Source organism: Sinohyriopsis cumingii, chromosome 1, assembly GCF_028554795.1.
Source record: "Sinohyriopsis cumingii isolate HCF-2022 chromosome 1, ASM2855479v2, whole genome shotgun sequence".
NCBI classification, from domain to species: Eukaryota; Metazoa; Mollusca; class Bivalvia; order Unionida; family Unionidae; genus Sinohyriopsis; species Sinohyriopsis cumingii.
The window spans coordinates 7278122-7300727 of NC_142961.1; the positions used below are offsets into that span (position 1 = coordinate 7278122).

The window sequence follows — 22606 nt, forward strand, 5'->3', positions numbered from 1 at the left end:
TGACTGTTTGGAAATACAAATGCAATATGATGAGTAGTACTTTTTGGAATGAATGTGGGACATGTATCTGCTATATGACAAGTCATGCTCCTTTGAATGACTGTTTGGAAATACAAATGCAATATGATGAGTAGTACTTTTTGGAATGAATGTGGGACATGTATCTGCTATATGACAAGTCATGCTCCTTAGAATGACTGTTTGGAAATACAAATGCAATATGATGAGTAGTACTTTTTGGAATGAATGTGGGACATGTATCTGCTATATGACAAGTCATGCTCCTTTGAATGACTGTTTGGAAATACAAATGCAATATGATGAGTAGTACTTTTTGGAATGAATGTGGGACATGTATCTGCTATATGACAAGTCATGCTCCTTAGAATGACTGTTTGGAAATACAAATGCAATATGATGAGTAGTACTTTTTGGAATGAATGTGGGACATGTATCTGCTATATGACAAGTCATGCTCCTTTGAATGACTGTTTGGAAATACAAATGCAATATGATGAGTAGTACTTTTTGGAATGAATGTGGGACATGTATCTGCTATATGACAAGTCATGCTCCTTAGAATGACTGTTTGGAAATAGAAATGCAATATGATGAGTAGTACTTTTTGGAATGAATGTGGGACATGTATCTGCTATATGACAAGTCGAGCTCCTTAGAATGACTGTGTGGAAATAGAAATGCAATATGATGAGTAGTACTTCTTGGAATGAATGCACCTTTCAGATTTCATGACTGATGAAATTATGATATAGGTAAAAACTGACTCAAATAACAATAACATTATTACAGTCAGAAAAGTTATACTTTGACTCCAATGCTTCCAAAACAAGGCAACATGTATATTTAAAGTAAAACATTAATATACGTACCAGACGACCAGGTTTTTTCTGTGATGATGCTGATGGCCTCACTGGCATACCCATCATACTCGGGATACACAGTGAAATTGAATGTGTATTTTGTGTATGGTAAAAGTCCACATACAATGCGGTTTACATAATAGTCCTTTTTAACAATAAAGTATCTCACAATTTCCTGCAAAAATTGAGAATGATATAAAGATGCATGAAATATGAAATAATATAAAAAGTGGGTCTAATATCACACCTGGTTTATGATTCTCAGACGAATACATAAGATGGCTTTATTTCTTCTATTTCTAACGCTTCACTCTAGAGTTTAGCATTATTAAAGAAGAGGTACCTCACTGATTTTCGCCAATGGAAATTATTTTTACAAAAAGTGAAATCTGTAGATCCTAGAGTTGCCATTTTTGTTTATTTTGGTATCTGAATGATGGGGTTGATTTGGGTGGACACAGGTAGGCATTCTTATGAGGTGTAAATAATCAAAGACTGCATGGCTTTTTTTCACTTCCTGAACTTCAGAAGTACAAATATGATTTTAACAATAACCTTTTGGGACCACATCCCTAAAATTGTTAATTTATATCGCAAAATCAAATCTTTGGCAAATTTTTTTCTATAGAAAGGTTTATGATTTCTGATCTCTTTATCAGTCAACATTCATATACATGTAATGTGTCTTGCAATTATTTTCAGAGTTCTCTTTATTGCAGATTAAAAGATTGATGTTACAGCTTATAAAACTTTGTGTACAATGCAAACAAAAAACATGTCATATCACTTTGTTCGTGCTTTGTAACAATGTTGGCATTTTTGTAGCAGTACTAGTAGCCGAGTTGCTGCTGTTGTGGTCTTTTGTATCAAACAACAGTTATGTTAGAAAAAGTCTATAATATGTAACTGAATATCGGCAGCCAACATGTATACCTTTTTATTCATCAGAAATGATGGAAGCTTATGATTGAAATAAAAATACTTTTTGGTTATCTAAACAAAAATACTTTTTGATTACATGGCACTTTTAGTCAGATTCACAGTCAATTAAAAATCTATTGTGATCTAAACAATATGAATATTTGGAAACCAATGTTTTTCTTAGTAAGATATGTTTCTTCGATAATACTTACCCACTCATAATACCTTAGTAGAACTACTACTACCTCGCAAATCCAGCCCTCCCTGGTTAAAAACCTTTAGCTTGAAGTCAGGCAAAGTGTTCTCTCCTTGGCACAGGGAGTAGTGCCAAATAATGCTCCTTATATGGATTTTACAGTGGGGAGGCTGGGAGGGTGTATTAGTATTATGATTGGGTGAGTATTCTCGAAGAAACATATTTTACTAGAAAACAATTAGTTTCTTCTTTAAATATGTTACCTAATCATAATACCATAGGAGAATAGGTAAGAGGCAGTTGGAGGTACATCCCTTTACTTTGTAGATGTGATTTCTGGTCCCCTAAGGTATTTGAGGCAGTTTCAATGTGACCAGACTGGAAAAAGCTCCATCTGCTTGACAGGGGCTTGGAAATGTGAAAATTGGAAGTGGAAGTCATGAAGCTGTTTTTCATGAAGCTCTCAGATGACCTGGAAAGGTGACCTTTTGCGCCATGGCTATAGATCATACCAAATCGAGTTGAGCCCTTTGGGATGAAAGAGCTCTAAGATATGAATTAAAGAATATAAACTTTAATCTCCATCCCATTGCCTGGATAATGTTGGTCAGAGAACAGTTCTGGTCGAATGCTATGCTTATGGCAACTGCTGTAACCTCATGAGCCAAAATGCATAACAAATTGATTGAGCTGGGGATATATCTGGATGTGCTGAGTGAACAATATACTTAATCCAGTGTGGAAGATCTGTGCGATGTATCTTCCTGTTCATGTGGAGAAGTAAAATCCAGATATCAACCTCCCTCTGACTCTTTCACTAAGTTGTAGAATATGCTCTGTGGACATACCTGTGACCTTGTTGGCTGCTTTGCAAATCTCTCCGCTGTACTAGAGACTGAGATTATAGAAGTAATAGAAAGTAGACTCCTCCATAGTTAATTTCACTAGAACTGTAGACCCAGCAGGTGATGTAGAGAATAGAGGAGAGAAGTCCTATGAGATTGGGCAGGGAAAGTCACTTCAGTCCTGGAAGGCAGAGGTTCGCTCATCCAAGTAAGAGCTAATAATGATGAAGAAAACTGAATGCCAGTTATAGTGTCGTTTATAGAGGAAGGTAGTGAAGTTTACATCTCCTGCAATACCTGCAGAATAGATGGAGAAGAATTTTGATAATGGTGGCCCACTACACTTGCAGCGCTTACGAGTCAGATCCTGTTACTTCTAACATGATAAGGAGAGTATCTTAGAAGGCAGACGCTTGAGGGAGCTTGAAGAGACATTTCAAGAAAACAGAGGTCCCAAAATAGACATCGTATGCTAGAAATGTTTGAGATACCCTGCAGTAAGATAGATCGAGCATTGTCTGCAGGAATTGTCTATTCATGAAGAGCTTGGCTGCACTATGCAAAGTCATGGAACTGGACAAGTTCATTTCTTGCTGATGCTGTTATGATTGAATTGTGGTTGTGGCACCTTATGATCCCAGTTATATGGTCAAATATGGTAATGGAAGAACATGACCATCTTGGCTGGCATGATACTGTCCAGTTCCTGAGGGTGGGATGTGGTAGGAGATGTTTGATCCACATTTCCGGTCCAAAATTCTGATCAGGGAGACTGTAAATGACGCTTGGTTCTGCTCTGCATCTTGCTGCCTTAATGTGTGCAATTTGTCCCCCAATTATGGTTTGACTTCTGTCATTAATATGTAAGTCCAACATTTAGCCAAAGGGTGACAACCGGAGAAACTACACATGTTGAGTGGTTGCCAACTGGTCTAGCCCCTGGTCTAAATATGCAAAACAAAATAGAGAAGACCCTTTTTAATGCAGTATGGTGAGTGTCCTGTTTTATTAGCAAGTGAGTATCCATGCAGAGTTACCAACAAATATAACTACCTGTAAAGGGATGTGCATGACCTGTACAGGTATATTTGAGCATAGCTATGCACATTTAGAAAGTGGACGCTGAATATTCGATTCTAGCAGAATAACCCATAGGCATATGAATTTGTCTGCCCATACAAGTAGAATCGTTGGAACATCATTATAGTACTTACGTGTTTGAAAAGGAAGAAAAAAGAATCACTTTTATTTACAGGTAATGCAAAGGAAGGTCAAAGGATTACCTGTACAGATAAACATCACTCAAGCATCAGCATGTTTGAGCAAGATGCAACTGAGTAAACCATGTGTAGAAAGCTTACCTGTAACTGTCTGGCCAGAGTGGAACCAATACAGTAATATAAACAAGTTTCTATATTACACATTAAAAACACCTGCACATAAAAAAAGGAAATGAAGCACTGTTATTAGATACTTACAAAGTAGATGTGACAATTGGAGACAAATTTACCTGATGGAAAAGGCTCGATGATTATTGTATACAGGTAAAAGCAAGAAAGTGTCAATATACCACCATGAATTATTGCTAGTAGATGACATTATGAGGGCAACAAATGAGGACAATGAAGTGTCAATATATTTTAAAATCAATTCACAATACTACATGATGGAATAGCTCAATGATTGCCTTTACAGGTAAGTTTGGTGCACCTGACTTTATACACAGGGTGGGTGCAGAGCTATACCATATGCTGTTTTACCTGAAAATTAGTGATAGCACATGAGCTTATAAAGTGTGAAGTGTCTGGGTATAATATAATTTACAATACTACATCTAGGGAGGCTCAGAGACAGAAGTGACAAGTAAAATCAAGCTTGGTACCTGGATACTTAAATAATGCATGGATATAGAAAACTCAACCGTATGTACATGTTTACAGTGGAGTTACACATAAATTAAAAGTCTTCAATCAGCACTAGAGATTTGCTTGCACATAAAAAATAATTATAGCCCAAACCTAATGTGCAGCTGCATAGGCTACCCGTGCAAGTACTAAGATGTGTGATGATGACAAAGTGTTAGAAAATATTAAAAACTGAACTTTATTGGTATAGGAGAGAAAAAAAGTTGGAAATATTGATGGAGTAGATATTCCTTAGAAGTTGATGGAGTAGACCTTCCTTAGAAGTAAAAAACTCCAATTTGTAATGGTATATCTTATAAGGAAATTCCGACTTTTGCCAGGTTTCTCGTGGCAAAAGCATGCTTCTTGGCATTAGTGGAAGTAGTAACTGAGATATTCTTGGGCTTTGGTACCAAGCTATATACTAAGGGGAGATCACTCTGCCCAACCACCACCTAGTAGGGCAAATAACTTCGCTTTTCAGCTAAATGTTTTTAAACTAGGAGGGCTGGATTTGCAAAGTAGTAGTAATATTCATTCTCATAAGGTATTATGAATGGGTTAACATATTAAAGAAGAAGCATTTACCAAGCAAACTCAAGTCAACAAACTTAGATTAGTGGACTATTAAAAAGTATATTCCCTTTCCAATAAAAACCATGTGACAGAATGTCATAAAAACATGTTTAAGCTTATGTTATGTAAATTCCTTTAAAAAGTCATTCTACATTTTATAGACCAAACGAGGTGTGTCTCATGAAACACTGCTAGCTCAGAGCATTGACATTTTCACTTCCTAAAAGTCAGAAGGACATTGATAATTTCAACAACAAAATTTGAAAGTTACTCTTCCAGCAATATATCCACATACCAATTTTCATGACTGTAGATAAAATGGGTATGAGATAATGAGGGTATAATGAATGAATGAACAAACAAATGAATACATCAATGAATGGGCAAAATACTATATTCCTTCCTAAACTGATTGGTGAGAAGATTCTAAAGCCTCTAGAGTGCTTATAAGTAAATGTAGATAGATTGAAGTGATGCACAACACATTATGCTGGGCCAAATCGAATCCACTCACTTAGTCTTTAACAAGGTAAATTGTAAATTAATACATGTAATCTTTTCATATTAATAAAAAGTGACAACTGATACATACCTTTGGGTCTTGCCATTCGGATTCGTATACGACATTGACATTCTTCTTGCGATGACGCCTTTCATTAGTCCAGTTAAGTAAAATACAAGTTGAGTTCAATATTTCATATACAACAGTCTTTAGTGGCGGAGGTTTGACTGCAATTAGAGTTTCAAGTCTTAATTGATGATTAAACTGAAATAGCTTTGATATATTGAGTACTCAGTACAAATCTACAAATATCGGAACTGTAGATATGCTTTCTTTAAGTTATTCATTTCACCTGGCTGAGAACCAATACCCCCCTCCCCACTCTGAAATCCTCTAGCATGTCCCCTGGAGAGGGATAGGGTAGAAAACAGATTAAAACTCAGAGTGTGATGTGAATATATAACTGACCACAATATGGTACCATTGAACCATATTATGATGTAAATCTAAATATTGTTCATATTTACACATAAACGAAAGTCTCATCAACAATACACAAACCGGTAAAGAGATAGTTCTGACTGTCAATCAAACTGTTCATATTAATCTGTACAAAATAGGCATCGAGTTCATTGTGTAATTACACATTACTATCCACTACATTTCCTCACAAACATTAGACAAGGACTGATTACTTTCTTATTGTATTGCAGAGGAATTTAAAAGATTACGCAGAAAATCCCAGAAAATTTATCAGCAAAATGGTTCGCCATTGTGCTTGGGGCACATATGATGCATAGTGTTATTATTATGAACAGATTCAAGAGGGATTTTATAAAAAAAAGTCCTCAAACCAAACACCAACATGTAAATACTCTGCATTGGAAGTGATATATTATTTAGAATCATATTTCATATATAAATACACGAAACTGTTTTTAAATAATATTATGTGTTGTGCTTGTGAAAATATTGAATACAATTTTATGCTTAGGTTTAAACTGTATCCATTAGTTCAGTCATATAATTACATGTAATAAAGAAAATGGTTGTATACATGTTGTTTAATTTTTTCTTTTTATTACCTTATGGGTTTTTTAAACTTCTATTTGGAATATTGGAATCATATGCCATTATTATTTCCTACCTTTTTAAGAAATTATTTTAAATGATTGTTTTACATATATCTGATATAATTTAAATTTACTAGTTTATCAATAATACCCTTATGAAATGTTTTACGTGAGGTTACATGTTAATGTTGCATTAAGAACATAAAACATTCCCCTGAATCACTCGAGTAACTTTGTATAAACAATTTATTTATTTTGTTACTTGAATATTTGTTTTCCTAAACGTAATTAAATCTTTATTTGTTGATCAAATTAAAAGTACTTGTTTTATTCTTATATGACACTTATACATGTACGATCTAAATTTAATGGGTGCAAATGCATAACAAAGGCTTTATTTTAAATTATTTAAATAACACTAAATCCATACTATACATTCTAATAATTAATAAATATGCCTAACTTTGAAAGAACAGAAAGATTTTGTTATTTTGTCTTCTTTTTTATCAAACTGTCTTCTTGCAGTTTGTCAGGATGTTCGTTCTTCATATAAATTGCCAGCAATGTGTTTCAAATTTGACCGGATTTTCAAAAATCTTAATTTCATGCATATATCCTTATGTGTGTTATAGTAATTGAAGTCTTTGTTTAACACACAATATTGCAATCAGGTAGGAAAGTTTCAGAAATATTGTCATGAACGTTGTGCTATGAATCTGTTGCTGATGTTACTGGATCCTCCATTTTCTTGATAGCTTGTGTGCAAGAGCAACATTAACTAAATGTAAGTGAGCTGATCTTATCATTTGACATTGGAATTATACAGAGGAAAATGGCACAGTCATTCAAGCCAAATAATTAGGTAACAGTGGCCTATTTTTGGTATGGATGAGTTATTCTACTTCAAATGCACTATCATTCCAGTTTTCATGAGTGTAGGCTAAATAGGGTCCCAGATATTGAGGATAATATAACAGAAAATATAACAATCACTCAAGTATAAAAATTTGGTTACAGTCACCTGCTTTTGGCATCACTGAATTACTCTCCTTCAGATGCCTCCACATGCTAAGTGAAGGTTAAAGAGGGTATACAATAATGAAGCTATAACAAATGTATAGGTGAAAACAAAAGTCAATCAAATGTGCAAATGAGGTGACAATAAATTAGTTTTTATATTGTAGAATTACAGAGTGTACCTTGATATACAGACACATTGCAATTTCTTAAGTGTATGGAAAGAGAGGTTGAAGATACCAAGGATGTAATAAACAACTCAACAAACTCACTCAAGCATAAATGTATGGTCACAGTAAGCAATCTTTGGTATGGTTGAGTTCATCCCATGATGCATCCCCATAACCAATGTTCACTAGTGTAGGTGAAATAGGGTCCATGATAATGAGGATGTAATGAATAAATTTGCTGGTAATTCAAAAATAACTCAAGAAAATTGGGTAAAACTGACCCAGTTTTTGGCATGGTTGTCAGTTACGTGTAATGAGATTTTCTAGTATCCACATGACAATTTTCACAAGTAAGTGTGAAGTAGGATCCAAGATGTAGCGGGCATAAATGTTGAACAAATCTAAATTCAAAAGTTACTCAAGAACAAAACTGGAGTAAATCTGACCTAATGTTGGTTTCATACAGTCTGGCTGAATTACTTTCTTTGAGCTTTTCTTAAATACCAGCTTTCATGACTGTAGGTAAAATAGAGCCCAGGATACTGGTGTGTAACAAAGAGCTGAAAATACAAGTCATTAAAGTGTGAAAATAAGTTGTCACTGACCAAGTTTTTATGTTTCACTTACTAAAGCTGAGATTTTATCAACAAACTAATTTTCACAAATGTAGGTAAAATAATATCTAATATATTGAGGGTGCAACAAAAAAAAAACCAAAATGATAGTTAAGCATGACTGAGTTAATTTATTTGGAATGTATCTAGTTTATACACTCACTTATACGTTGATGATTTTTACTGAAAATTCTATTCGCACAGAGTAGAATTCATCATACAAGCTTAACATAAAAAATTGCATTAGATATAGTGTGTAATATTGGAAACTCCAGATGTTTGCAGTGTGTATAAAACAGTGTTTGGTCAAATATTTGTATATTACATGTCACTATTCCCATCCAGAAATAAATATGAGGTAATCACTGTTTTTATTCATTTCATTACAATATTCATAACATAATAATTGTGTCAACATTTATTTGGACCTTAAATAATTTCAAAATATGGCTCCATTTTAGAGAAGTAATAATAAGAAGATTTTCACTGTGTGTGTGTATGTGTGTTTGATTTTAATTTTTAATGTAGCTTTAACAACTGTTCAGTCATATAGCTATGCTGTCTGCTGTGTGGCAGTTTTTTAGTGATGCTTAGCACTGGAGCATCATGCCACAGACATGTAGTATGATGTCCCACCCAGTCACATTCTGACACCAGGCCAACCAGTCCTAACACTAATCTTTTAATGCTGAACACCATGCCAGAAAGCTGCTAAGTACCATTTTTATAAGTCTATGAATGCTGGGGGTTCGAATCTGCATCCAAGAAGGACGCTCTAACCACTTTGGCCACCAAGAGAGTCAACAAGATTTTCATGATGGAGGTGATGGTGGCTATATTGGATATTAGCCTGGCACCATTTGCATTTATGTCCAACTAGGTATCACAAGTCTTTTGGTGAAAGCACAATACTGATATGACCCACCATCTAAAGATCCAACCATAACAAGAATGAAGTCAGATTGTCACCATTTGTATTTAACGAACCATAGATCAAAGAAGTCTTTTCAATGAATTCCCATGCTGATATGACCATTCATTCAAGAGAAGCGATAACAAGATTTTCAAGAAGGATACAAAATGATTGCCAAATGGGACATCCGATCAGCACCATTTTTATTTTGGACCAACTACACATCTGAAGAAGTCTTGTTGTGAAAACCCCAGATTGATATGATTTTATGTTCCATAGGATTAGCAATAAAAATATTGTCTAGATGGCCAATGTCATGGCCATATTGGTCATAACATTAGTACTGTTTTCATTTAGGGCCAATATGATGGCCATATTGGTCATCACATTAGTACTATTTTCATTTAGGGTTAACTAGACATCATAAGAAGTCTTTTAATGAAAACCCAATCCATTCAGATGGATAGCAATAATAAGATTTTCAAGATGGCCACCATTACAGCAATATTGAGAGCTGACCATATCACAAAGCACTAAGCAATCTTACATCGTATCGTAAAACCATGAAGTATGCAAACTATCTCCCAAACTTTATATCATGTTAATTTTACCTATTTTATTATAGTCTTATAAAAATTCTTTTGAAAGATAAAGTTATAATTAACAAACACTGCCTTTTTCCCAAAATCAAAATTGCATAATATTGTTTTTAACATTAAGTTTACAGCTGCAACTATAAATTTGTAAACTACAGAGGCACATGTCTTTCACAAAATTAAAATTATAATTCAATTTGTTTTCTCAATAAATAGGTTTGTCTTCTTTGGAATTAAGTCTGGAAGGGTTTCAAAAGAAAAGCTTATTTGGCCATTTTTTGGCATTAAAAGCAAGAAATTAAAAAAAAAGTCCACATAATGTACAATTATTGGCACTGAAAATAAGAAATGCCATACAATAATGCACAATATATCTCATGACACATAATGGCAAATGTTCAAGGCACTCTGACAAAGTAATACAAGCAACTTTTTAACTCTTTCACCAAACATACCAAACCTCCAAATATTTAGGAATTTCAGATGTTGCCTAGCTAGCTTAGATTTTAGAAATACTTTTTTGGAACTAAATTTATAAACTTTGACATGGTTTTTAAAAGAATGTTGGTACTGCAGCAAAGTCAATATTAGATGAGAAAATGACACAATTACTTGTACACAAATATCCATAAAGATGTATAAAAATAGGTCTAAATTCTAAACTCCACCTCCATATTCTGATGAGCAAAGGCTGACTCTCTACTGCTGACTGGTAACATAGAAACAGAGGTCTCCTGTCCCCAGACTTATGATGGGACCGCCATTGACTGATGACCAGTTCCCATGATCTGATGGAAGAGGCCACAACAAATTTAAGTATTATTATTATTATTATTGGAGCCAAAATGATGTGGCCCTTCATTCTCAGGAAGGTACAGTTTTCCACAGGACACTGACCTTAAAATGGAGCTGCTCATTCATATGGGGGTGGGGAGGGCAGTGCAACTCACACTCTGGTGTATATTCTCTCTTGGTAGAGAGACAGGTTTAATCCTTCACAAGAACTATTCACACTGGATCTAGCATCACCTGGGATCCTTGTGCCTTATGAGACTCCCAAACCATGGATTCCTTAGAACATGCTTGCCCCACAGGGGCATTATTCTTCCAATGACCAGAAAAGATCCAGACCCTTCCTTTGAATGGAAGACATCATCCAAAGAAGATGAAGAGGAAGACTGGTTGTGTTATTCCTTTATTATGAATGCAGGAACTTTCCACTAAGTCCCACAATAGATCAAACAACCATTCATGTATGTTCATGTATGTTGGTAGACATGGATCGCAGGTGGGGAGTATTACCAGGTAGTCTGTACTGGAATAATGATTGTAAATATTCAGGAGCACTATTATGGGATACCCTGTACATTAATTTGGCTTTTCTCAAACAGATTAGGTCTTTAATAGATAATATTTGTAACCTACCAGCAAAATTTTCCTTGCTTTCTTTCTGGATTGATATAAGCCCAAATGCTCTTTTTTGATAATGTGCCAGCTTTGCTATGTTTTTATCATTTGAATTACCCCATACTGTATCACAGTAGTCTAAATAGGGTTGTATGTAACTGTTATAGAATAGTTTTCTGTGCCTTTCAGGGAGAAAATGTCTTATCCTACTGAGAAGCCATAAACTTGAATTGACTTTTTTTTACTGATATGTTTGATATGTTCAGTCCATGATAGGTAATTATCTACCAGAACACCAAGTAGTCTATCATGACAGACCATCTGCAAATTTTTATCCTTCCATGTCAGACATAGTTCATCACTTATGATCAAGATTTGTCCTTTTTTTCCATGTTGAGATAAGTAATATTTTAGTTTTACCAGTATGTACCACCATGCCATTGCATGTGCACCAGTTTTCCAGTTTGTTTAGGAAATTATGTAAAGAAATTCATGCTTTGTGTTTTTGATGTCTGACAATGTTGTGTCATCTGCATAGAGGTCTGTAGATGATATTGAGTCTCTTAGTAAAAGTGGTAGGTCATTACTAAATAAAATGAATAGTAATGGACCTAGAATTGAGCCTTGTAGTACTCCATATCTAATTGTTCCAGGTTCAGACAGAACATTATTTATGTAAACATGTTGTGTTCTCTCACATAAGCATGAAGTAAACCATCTAATTGTTCTTTCATCACACTGGTAGATTTTCAGTTTCTTCAAAAGGATTTCATGATCCACCATGTCAAAAGCTTTCCTGAAATCTACAAATACAGATCTTATTATTCTACCTTGGTCAAGTGCTTGAAGCCATTTTTCAGTTAGGGTGATCAAGGCAATCTCACAGGAATGTTTCTGTCTAAATCCTGATTGATTAGGGTGTAACAGCAAGTGATTGGTTAAATATGACATGAATGAGTCATGGACATGTTTTTCAATCAATTGTGACAAGTTTGGTAGTATTAAGATTGGTCGGTAGTTATCAGCATCATCCTTAGAACCAGATTTGTGAATAGGAGTTGCTTTTGCAGTTTTCCATATTTTGGGGACAGATGAGGTTGTCATGCTTAAATTGATTATGAATGTTATGGCAGAAGATTTAATGAGTCGTGGGCCAACCTGATCAAGTCCTTTAGCTTTCTTGGTATCAAGTTCACTGAGACATTTTTTAACAAAGTTTTTTGATAATGGTGCGATAGAGAAACAATAATACCTCCTTAGAGATTTTGCTGCTGCAGAACTTTTCAGTTCATTAAAGTTGTTTTCTATCACTGGTGCTTTTAACTTTGTGGTAATGTTGGTAAAAAATCATTGAAAACATTCGCAATGTCAGTGTCATCAGTGAATATATAATAATATGGTGTCATTTACCAGAAGTGAGTGAATTTTATTTGTCTGATCTTTGTATGTTCCTCCAGTGAGTTCATTGAAGACTTTCCAAATGGAGTTTGTCTTGCTCTTTTTGTTTTCAAGCAATGATTGAGAATAAGTTTCTTTAGCTTTTTTAATCATACTTGTTATTTTATTTCTCCATACTTTATATTGTGCAAGGTTTCCCATAGCCTTGAATTGGTTTCGTGTTTTCATAGCATCTAGGATTTCAGTAGTAAGCCAATTAGGTTGGATTTCACTCTTTACTCTATGTACTTTCAGTGGTGCATGCTTAGAGACTACATCCATGAATAAGTCAGTCCACACCCTCAGAGCTTCATCTATATCATCCAAATTTTGGATCATACTCCATGGAACTTTATATAGGTCATTGAGAAATTGTTCTTCATTAAAAGTTTTGAATGATCTGTAAGTGATTGCTTTGTGTGTAATTTTATTATTTTTCTTGTATTTAACCTTTCTTGTCAAAAAAGTAAAATAGTGGTCACTAAGACCAACATTCGGCACATTAACACAAGTCACATTGTCTGGTAGATTGGTATAAATGTGATCAATAAGAGTGCTTGATATTTATGTTACCTTGTGGGCTCATTTACCAGCTGGTCTAGGCCTAATGATTCAATAAATTCCATCCAGTTGTTCCTTATTTGAGTATTGAGAAGGTCCTTATTTATATCTCTGAGTATATATGTTTCTTTCTCCTGTACTAGAACATTTTACATTTGTTTCAAAAAATTATCATTCCAAATTGCTTTGGAGGAAGATGGCCTAGAAATGAAACCAACTAGGAATGATTTTGCATTATTTTGAAACATTTCCACCCAGATACTCACAATTTCATGTGACTCCAAGTCAAGTTGCCTTTCTGCATTTACATTTTCCCTAATGTATATAACAAGATCATGTAGCTTGGACATGGGATTATCCATCCTAGAGAGGTCAGCAATTCAATAATGGCAGGTATAATATTAATCCTTTTCAAATATTTAAGTGATTACACTATCTTCATCACTTTCACTCATCCATTAGGTAATACTCCACTCGTCAGTGTATTTACTTGAGCTGTGCATGATCAGAAGTCTAGTCTGCATATGGTAAAGGTAAATTCACGTTTAGGTCTACGGTAAAGGTAAACTCATGTTTAGGTCTATGGTAAAGGTAAATTCATGTTTAGGTCTACGGTAAAGGTAAATTCATGTTTAGGTCTACGATAAAGGTAAATTCATGTTTAGGTCTACGGTAAAGGTAAATTCATGTTTAGGTCTACGGTAAAGGTAAATTCATGTTTAGGTCTACGATAAAGGTAAATTCATGTTTAGGTCTACGGTAAAGGTAAATTCATGTTTAGGTCTACGGTAAAGGTAAATTCATGTTTAGGTCTACGGTAAAGGTAAATTCATGTTTAGGTCTACGGTAAAGGTAAATTCATGTTTAGGTCTACGGTAAAGGTAAATTCATGTTTAGGTCTACGGTAAAGGTAAATTCATGTTTAGGTCTACGGTAAAGGTAAATTCATGTTTAGGTCTACGGTAAAGGTAAATTCATGTTTAGGTCTACGGTAAAGGTAAATTCATGTTTAGGTCTACGGTAAAGGTAAATTCATGTTTAGGTCTACGGTAAAGGTAAACTCATGTTTAGGTCTACGGTAAAGGTAAACTCATGTTTAGGTCTACGGTAAAGGTAAACTCATGTTTAGGTCTACGGTAAAGGTAAATTCATGTTTAGGTCTACGGTAAAGGTAAACTCATGTTTAGGTCTACGGTAAAGGTAAACTCATGTTTAGGTCTACGGTAAAGGTAAACTCATGTTTAGGTCTACGGTAAAGGTAAACTCATGTTTAGGTCTACGGTAAAGGTAAATTCATGTTTAGGTCTACGGTAAAGGTAAATTCATGTTTAGGTCTACGGTAAAGGTAAACTCATGTTTAGGTCTACGGTAAAGGTAAACTCATGTTTAGGTCTACGGTAAAGGTAAATTCATGTTTAGGTCTACGGTAAAGGTAAATTCATGTTTAGGTCTACGGTAAAGGTAAACTCATGTTTAGGTCTACGGTAAAGGTAAACTCATGTTTAGGTCTACGGTAAAGGTAAACTCATGTTTAGGTCTACGGTAAAGGTAAATTCATGTTTAGGTCTACGGTAAAGGTAAATTCATGTTTAGGTCTACGATAAAGGTAAATTCATGTTTAGGTCTACGGTAAAGGTAAATTCATGTTTAGGTCTACGGTAAAGGTAAACTCATGTCATGTTTTAAAGAAAATGTACTACACAGAGGCTGGACTAAAGGTTGTATTTTGGATATGTATATTTCTCTGTGTGGAAATGTGTTAAGCAAACAGTTTAAAAGTTATTGGGGACATGAAGAAAAACATAACAACATTTCTCCCATTCTTTATTTTTTGTAAATGAATAAATAGTCCATTCAATCATGTTATGTATTGCTTCAACAGCTTCTTTTTTTTCGTATTAACCATGGGGATTATAATATGCTTCTGCATCTATTGACACAAGGGGTATACAAATTTGGTAAATCTTTTCTGTGCTTTGATTTTAGAAGCAGTCAAGATCCGTATAACAAAAACTATTTCTCACCAACATGACAGAGAAAGCCGATCCTACTATGCCTGTCTTATCTTAGGTTAACTGTTATTTCTCACCAATGTGACAGAGAAAGCCGATCCTACTATGCCTGTCTTATCTTAGGCTAACTGTTATTTCTCACCAATGTGACATAGAAAGCCGATCCTACTATGCCTGTCTTATCTTAGGTTAACTGTTATTTCTCACCAATGTGACAGAGAAAGCCGATCCTACTATGCCTGTCTTATCTTAGGCTAACTGTTATTTCTCACCAATGTGACATAGAAAGCTGATCCTACTATGCCTGTCTTATCTTAGGTTATCTGTTATTTCTCACCAATGTGACATAGAAAGGCGATCCCACTACCCCTGTCTTATCTTAGGTTAACTGTTATTTCTCACCAATGTGACATAGAAAGGCGATCCCACTACCCCTGTCTTATCTTAGGTTAACTGTTATTTCTCAACAATGTGACACAGAAAGCTGATCCTACTATGCCTGTCTTATCTTAGGTTAACTGTTATTTCTCACCAATGTGACATAGAAAGGCGATCCCACTATGCCTGTCTTATCTTAGGTTAACTGTTATTTCTCACCAATGTGACATAGAAAGCTGATCCTACTATGCCTGTCTTATCTTAGGTTAACTGTTATTTCTCACCAATGTGACATAGAAAGCCGATCCTACTATGCCTGTCTTATCTTAGGTTAACTCTTATTTCTCACCAATGTGACATAGAAAGCCGATATTACTGCCCCTGTCTTATCTTAGGTTAACTGTTATTTCTCACCAGTGTGACATAGAAAGCTGATCCTACTATGCCTGTCTTATCTTAGGTTAACTGTTATTTCTCACCAATGTGACATAGAAAGCTGATCCCACTACGCCTGTCTTATCTTAGGTTAACTGTTATTTCTTACCAATGTGACATAGAAAGCCGATCCTACTATGCCTGTCTTATCTTAGGTTAACTGTTATTTCTCACCAATGTGACATAGAAAGCCGATACACACTATGCCTGTCTTATCTCTAGCTAACTTGGTGTCTCATCAACCTATGACATTTTTATGAAATTATAATATGGCAAGATTCAGAAGGATTTGTGTTGATGATGCAATCTTAAAAGCATTTTAGTTTTCAATTAAAATGTAATGAAATCGAAATAGGATGAGTTTTGTCTTTCTTTTCTATTCTATTTAAAGCTAACAAGGGTGAGAAAAATTAATTCATGTGGGCAAGAAATGAATAGGAAATTCTTGGAGTTACAATTTTTTTTTGTCTTCTGCATAATACAACCTTGCACAAGACAAATAACATAACCCATCACCAGGGATTTACATGTCTTGGTATCACATCTAATGTACATTTAACTAGTCTTGCCATTTTATAACCCAGCTGGAAATATATTGTAACACATATATTATAGCTACAGTACTTACCAATTTTATTTGTATCAAATTCAAATGTTCCTGTGGTTGAAACATTTAACCTGGTGTTCTTCACCTCAACAGATATTGTCACGTTTTTGCCGCTGAAAAAACTCCCTTGAGTCAGGTTGCAGTAATTGTAGTTGCCCTCAGTACAGTCCTCATAACCTGAAATACGCTGATTTGTCCTAAAATTCCAAAAACAATCATGATAAATAAAATATAAGTATAATCAATGTAGTAAGATGAAGTTGCAATGACATTATTTCATAAATTGCACAGATATCATATTATCTTAATTTTTGCATAAATTTTCATTATCGATTTAGCTACAAACATATTGCCAGTAAGTATTAGTCTTAAGTTTCAACCGATTCCTTCATTAATAAATTAAATAACCAAAAGTTTTCTTACTTCCAGTTTCCATTCCCATTGATAATCCACAACATTTTAACAAGAAACCTATTCAAGTTATTAACTCTCAAGATTTTCACACCAAGCAAGCACAGATGCAAGAAAATGAGAATCTATGCTTTAAAGACTGGAAAAATGTCAGAGTCATGTGGAAGCTTTTATTGTCATGGCAAAGGTAAACATGCAGTAAATCTGACGATGACTTGGTTGAGTTTTATTGTTATGGCAAATGTAAACATGTAGTAAATCTGACTATATCTTGGCTGACTTGTATTGTCATGGAAAATGTAAACATACAGTAAATCTGACTATGTCTTGGCTGACTTGTATTGTTATGGCAAAGGTAATCATACAGTAAATCTGACAATATCTTGGTAGACTTATATTGTTATGGCAAATGTAAACATGCAGTAAATCTGACTATATCTTGGCTGACTTGTATTGTCATGGAAAATGTAAACATACGGTAAATCTGACAATATCTTGGCTGATTTTGTATTGTCATGGAAAATGTAAACATATAGTAAATCTGTCTGGGTTGATATCCTGTGGTTTAATAGCAATCGTTACAATCACTAACCTGACAAGACATGTTCTACCAGCCAAAACGAATTCAAATTCAAGATAAGACTATTTCTTCGTTTTTACTGCAGTGTTCTTCAGCAAAAACCAGACTTTTCAGTTATTGTATTTCTTGGAATTTTTCATATATGATTAAAAAAATGTCAAAAATGTATTGTCTTTCTTTGTGGAAGAGATCATTAATGAAAAAATAAATTACCCAACATTGAAAAGGACTCCATATAGTGTGAATGTCCATATTTCAAATTCACACTCTTTAGACTAACTGTGTGCATTCACTAACACAATATATGTATCTTGTTTGGACTAGACAAGATCAAAAACAATAAATATTGCATGGACATAGGTATTCCACCAGAGTTTTATTTATACACCTTCTGATTAAAATAAAATTTGCCCTAAGATGATGGAAAGGGAAAGAGAGAGGCAGAAATGTCAGTCTTTCTTCAAGCTATTCTGCTTAATGTAGCTTACTGCACCTGTTTAGCTGAAAATTTTGTCTAAGAGAATATAGTTATAAATGAGAAGGTGGAAATTATGCAAAATACATGCCATACTCCTTCAAGTTCAAAGATATGTAATTGAAATTTTATATTTGATATTTTGACCCCCTACCAGGGATCACATGGGATCATTATTTTGTATGACTGGTAAGAGTTGAAACATGCTATTGTTACAACTCTGAGGGTCTTAATCTATGTAAAAGAAAAGAGGAAAAATCAACATGTTTTGTAAAATTCAACAAATAATTTGTTTGCTTAGAATTGTAAGTGAAAATTTAAAAAGAACTTAAAGTATTGTGAATTAAATCCAAATAGTCCTAAAAGTTCAATCACAAGTCTGAATGTATAGAGTTGCTAATGTTCAATTACAGAGGTGTTCCAAATAAATTCCAATGTTCATTATGCTGATATGCCAATAGCCTCAGATATTCTAACATGTCAACAGTCTTGATGTATCACAATGATATAATCCAAAATGTCCTTGAAGGAATTCACAATAATCCCAAAATAGTGATTTAGTCAGAAATAAATCCTCCCAAATTAAAAGCTGAACACAACAGTAAAACTGATTCAACTTTCGATATTAAGGTAGGAATGATTAATTTTGAAGTAAATAACATTCTTATAAAAAGCTACAACACAATAACACAACCAGGATGAAGGTTGACTTCTTTCTAGAAATGTTTACTCTGTCAACAAGATCAGGAATTTCCAAATGAAAAACTAATGTCCTAATCTCAGATACAAGTAAACAATTTTAATTCCATTAATAATGATCTGAATGTTTAATATATAATCATAGACAAATATTATCTATGTACTTATGTTCTTTACAAAATAAATGACACTAGTTGGTAGGCCCTTAACTTGATTACTGACAAAGGTCAATCAGACATTAGTGATATACATATCAGCATGAATAAAAGTCAACTCACAAAACAAGTTAAATATATAAAACACTATATGCAACTGGTATGTGGCAAAAGGCAACTGAAGTTGTCAATTTCACTTCAGTCAAAGACAGCTGATACTGTATTGAAAATGGTGGTGTTAGATGAAGTTAAATATTTGATAGGTACAATCAAGGATTATGTTGACTTTTTCAAGGCAACAAATGAAGGCTGCAGTATTCACATACTGAACACCTATCTTACCATCTTGATGTTACTTGGATGTTGCTCTGATTCAAATATTCTACTGGGTGTCTCCATGAACAGCTCAGAAACGTATCCCAATTATGATTGACACAACTGATATCTGTAATGTTCTGGGGAGCATCTGTAAATAAATTTAATTCAAGCAAGAAGGATATTTTTAATGTTCCGTGCAACCTAAATATGTCAATGATATGCCATGAAAAAAATGCGCACACAATTTTAAACAACAGACTGTACTAGACAAAATGCAATAGTGAATGGTTCCACCAGTTTGAAAGGAACTATGGCACTAAGACATATTACAATATTAAATAAAGCCACTTATTTGGCCAATTATGTTTCATGACCTTAGTATTGCACACTTTTTTCTTATGCATACCTAACCATTTAGAGCTTCCAACAATGTAGGCTTCACACAAATTGGAATGTATGAAAAATTATACACGATACCATATCTGGGTACCTTTTGTCATCCAGTCTGAGCTGTATATGTAGGGATTTCTCACGGAAGGGACAGAAGTTGATCATGGTGCCACCTTTGTGGGAACAAGAGGTAAAATGAGACAAAACCCAAAGTAGCTGGCAGAGAAATCTGATTTGAATAATGGTTTCTGACACTTATATATTGTAATTATTTTAGTAAAGGCAAATTGGCATCATTTATGCAAACTTGAAAAGCCTTCATACCAGGATACTTTGTCATATTCCTCATAGACTGTTTAGTGGTTTTTGATCGCTTACAGAGTTTGTTATTGTTGGTAATGGCAAGCACATGTATCAGTGGATCAGCATCATTTGTACAAATTGAAAGACTATCATGCCTATGCAAAATTTGATTATATTCTATTCAGCAGTGTTTAAGAATAATTTTAAAAAACTTGACCATGTTTAGTTGCCATATTTGATGGCGGATCGGCATGATTTGTAACCACTTGAAATTATTCCAATATGCCACGGTAATGTCAGTTAAATATTTTTCAAATTCTGTTCAAAAGTTTTTCAGAAATCATTTAATGTTTTTTTTTCTTCAAATGTTTTGTAATGGCTGCCATATTTCATGGCAGATCACCATTAGATATATACAATTTAGAGGCCAATAGCTATATCCCAAGAAACATTTAACAGCAATTCGGTAAGCCTGCTGTAGTATAAAGAAATGTTATCAAACACTGTGTTTTAATAAAAGTTAAAAAATTATAATTAGTGAAATAAATTTAAGATATAATTATATATATATATATATATATATATATATATATATATATATATATATATATATATATATTATATATATATATATATATATATATAAAGAATACAAATCATATGGCAAATAACAGTCCTTTCAAGTTCAGTGGATCCAGCAAGGGATCACGTTTGTCAGGGATTGATTAAGATAAATGTAATAAACTGACTACGAACAGTACAAAACTAGTATCTAGCTAACCTAAGCGCTTTTGACTCTTAATGAGTCTTTTTCAAAGGCAAATAAAAAACATGGGCAAGACAAACAAATAAAACAGACAAACCGTTGTCTTTGTAAAACTTTACATGACTATGACTTGTTGCTAATTTTGAAATATATTTTATATTGACCTGGAAATCGATGAGCCATGGCGTCATCTGTTATTTTATGTAAATTTATGTACTTGCAAATTATATCCCCCATATATAGATTATTGGGTGACTAATGAGCAAACTTAGAGAATTATTGAAAAGAGAACATGCTGGCTGCACCAAAGTTATTACTCCCGAACAAACCTGTAGTAGCCTACTGGGAACCCAAAAACCTCAAGGACATCCTGGTCAGGGCGAAACTGACGCCAATTACTAACCAAGACCACACTAGTAAATCTGGCTCCTGGGGCAATAAAAAGTGCAAAATCTGTCAATATATGATAGAAACCAGGACATTTTCCAGAATAGTGACCAGAGAAAAACTGAACATATATGGATCAAACAAAACGTTGAAAACAGAGAATGTAATTTATCTCATCACATGTAAGATCTGTAGCATCCAGTATGTCGGAGAAACTGAAAAACTACACAAAAGGATCAACCTTCATAGATCTGATTGGATGACAAAGAAGCTGTACAGAAGCCCAGCCGCAGAACACTTCCCCTCCCATGGCCACACTTTCAGTGATATAACACTTATAGCAATTGCTTACAACCCCAAATGAAGTTCCGAAACCAGGAAAGAAAAAGAACCTTACTGGATACCCCACCTTAGAACATTGAAACCAAGCGGTTTAAACCAAGAAGACTAGAAAAGGACAGCCATTCACAAATAAAATTACCTTTTTGCAGTTGGCTGTTCTCTTTTCAATAATTCTCTAAATTTACATATTAGTCACCCAATAACCTATAATTACAACTATAATAATTCAATATCCGGGATATAATTTGCGCGTACATAAATTTACATAAAATAACAGATGACGCCATGGCTCATCGATTTCTAGGTCAATATAAAATATATTTCAGCATCTGCAACAAGTCATAGTCATGTAAATAAAGTTTTACAAAGACAACGGTTTGTCTGTTTTATTTGTTTGTCTTGTCTATGTTTAGTATTTACCTTTGAAAATGATTCATTAAGAGTAGAAAGCGCTTAGGCTAGATAGATACTAAGTTTGCACTGTTCATAGTCAGTTTTTATATATATATATATATATATATATATATATATATATATATATATATATATATATATATATATATACAAACACACACACACACATTAGAGATAACATGGCATTTAAAGTGTTGGTATAAAGCAAATTGATATACCAGTACTATTGGTAATCAAATTGTGATCCGCCCATGGCTCAATAAGACAAATATATAAAGTTAACATTCTTTCAACTGCAGGCCTATAATTCAATGATGAATT

The 22606-nt window shown here is 34.0% G+C and overlaps 1 protein-coding gene across 6 annotated transcripts in view; it reads right to left on the reverse strand.

The window, feature by feature from the left end:
* Window positions 1-22606, reverse strand: part of LOC149806372 (oncostatin-M-specific receptor subunit beta-like) — a 177963-nt gene that overhangs the window by 105975 nt on the left and 49382 nt on the right. For all 6 annotated transcript variants that reach the window (XM_089952304.1, XM_089952262.1, XM_089952286.1 and 3 more), the window contains 4 exons: window positions 19708-19831; window positions 17067-17242; window positions 5916-6052; window positions 891-1056 (listed from right to left, as the gene is read on the reverse strand). In XM_089952304.1, the coding sequence (XP_089808430.1) occupies window positions 891-1056; window positions 5916-6052; window positions 17067-17242; window positions 19708-19831 (603 nt within the window). The remainder of the gene's footprint in view (window positions 1-890; window positions 1057-5915; window positions 6053-17066; window positions 17243-19707; window positions 19832-22606) is intronic.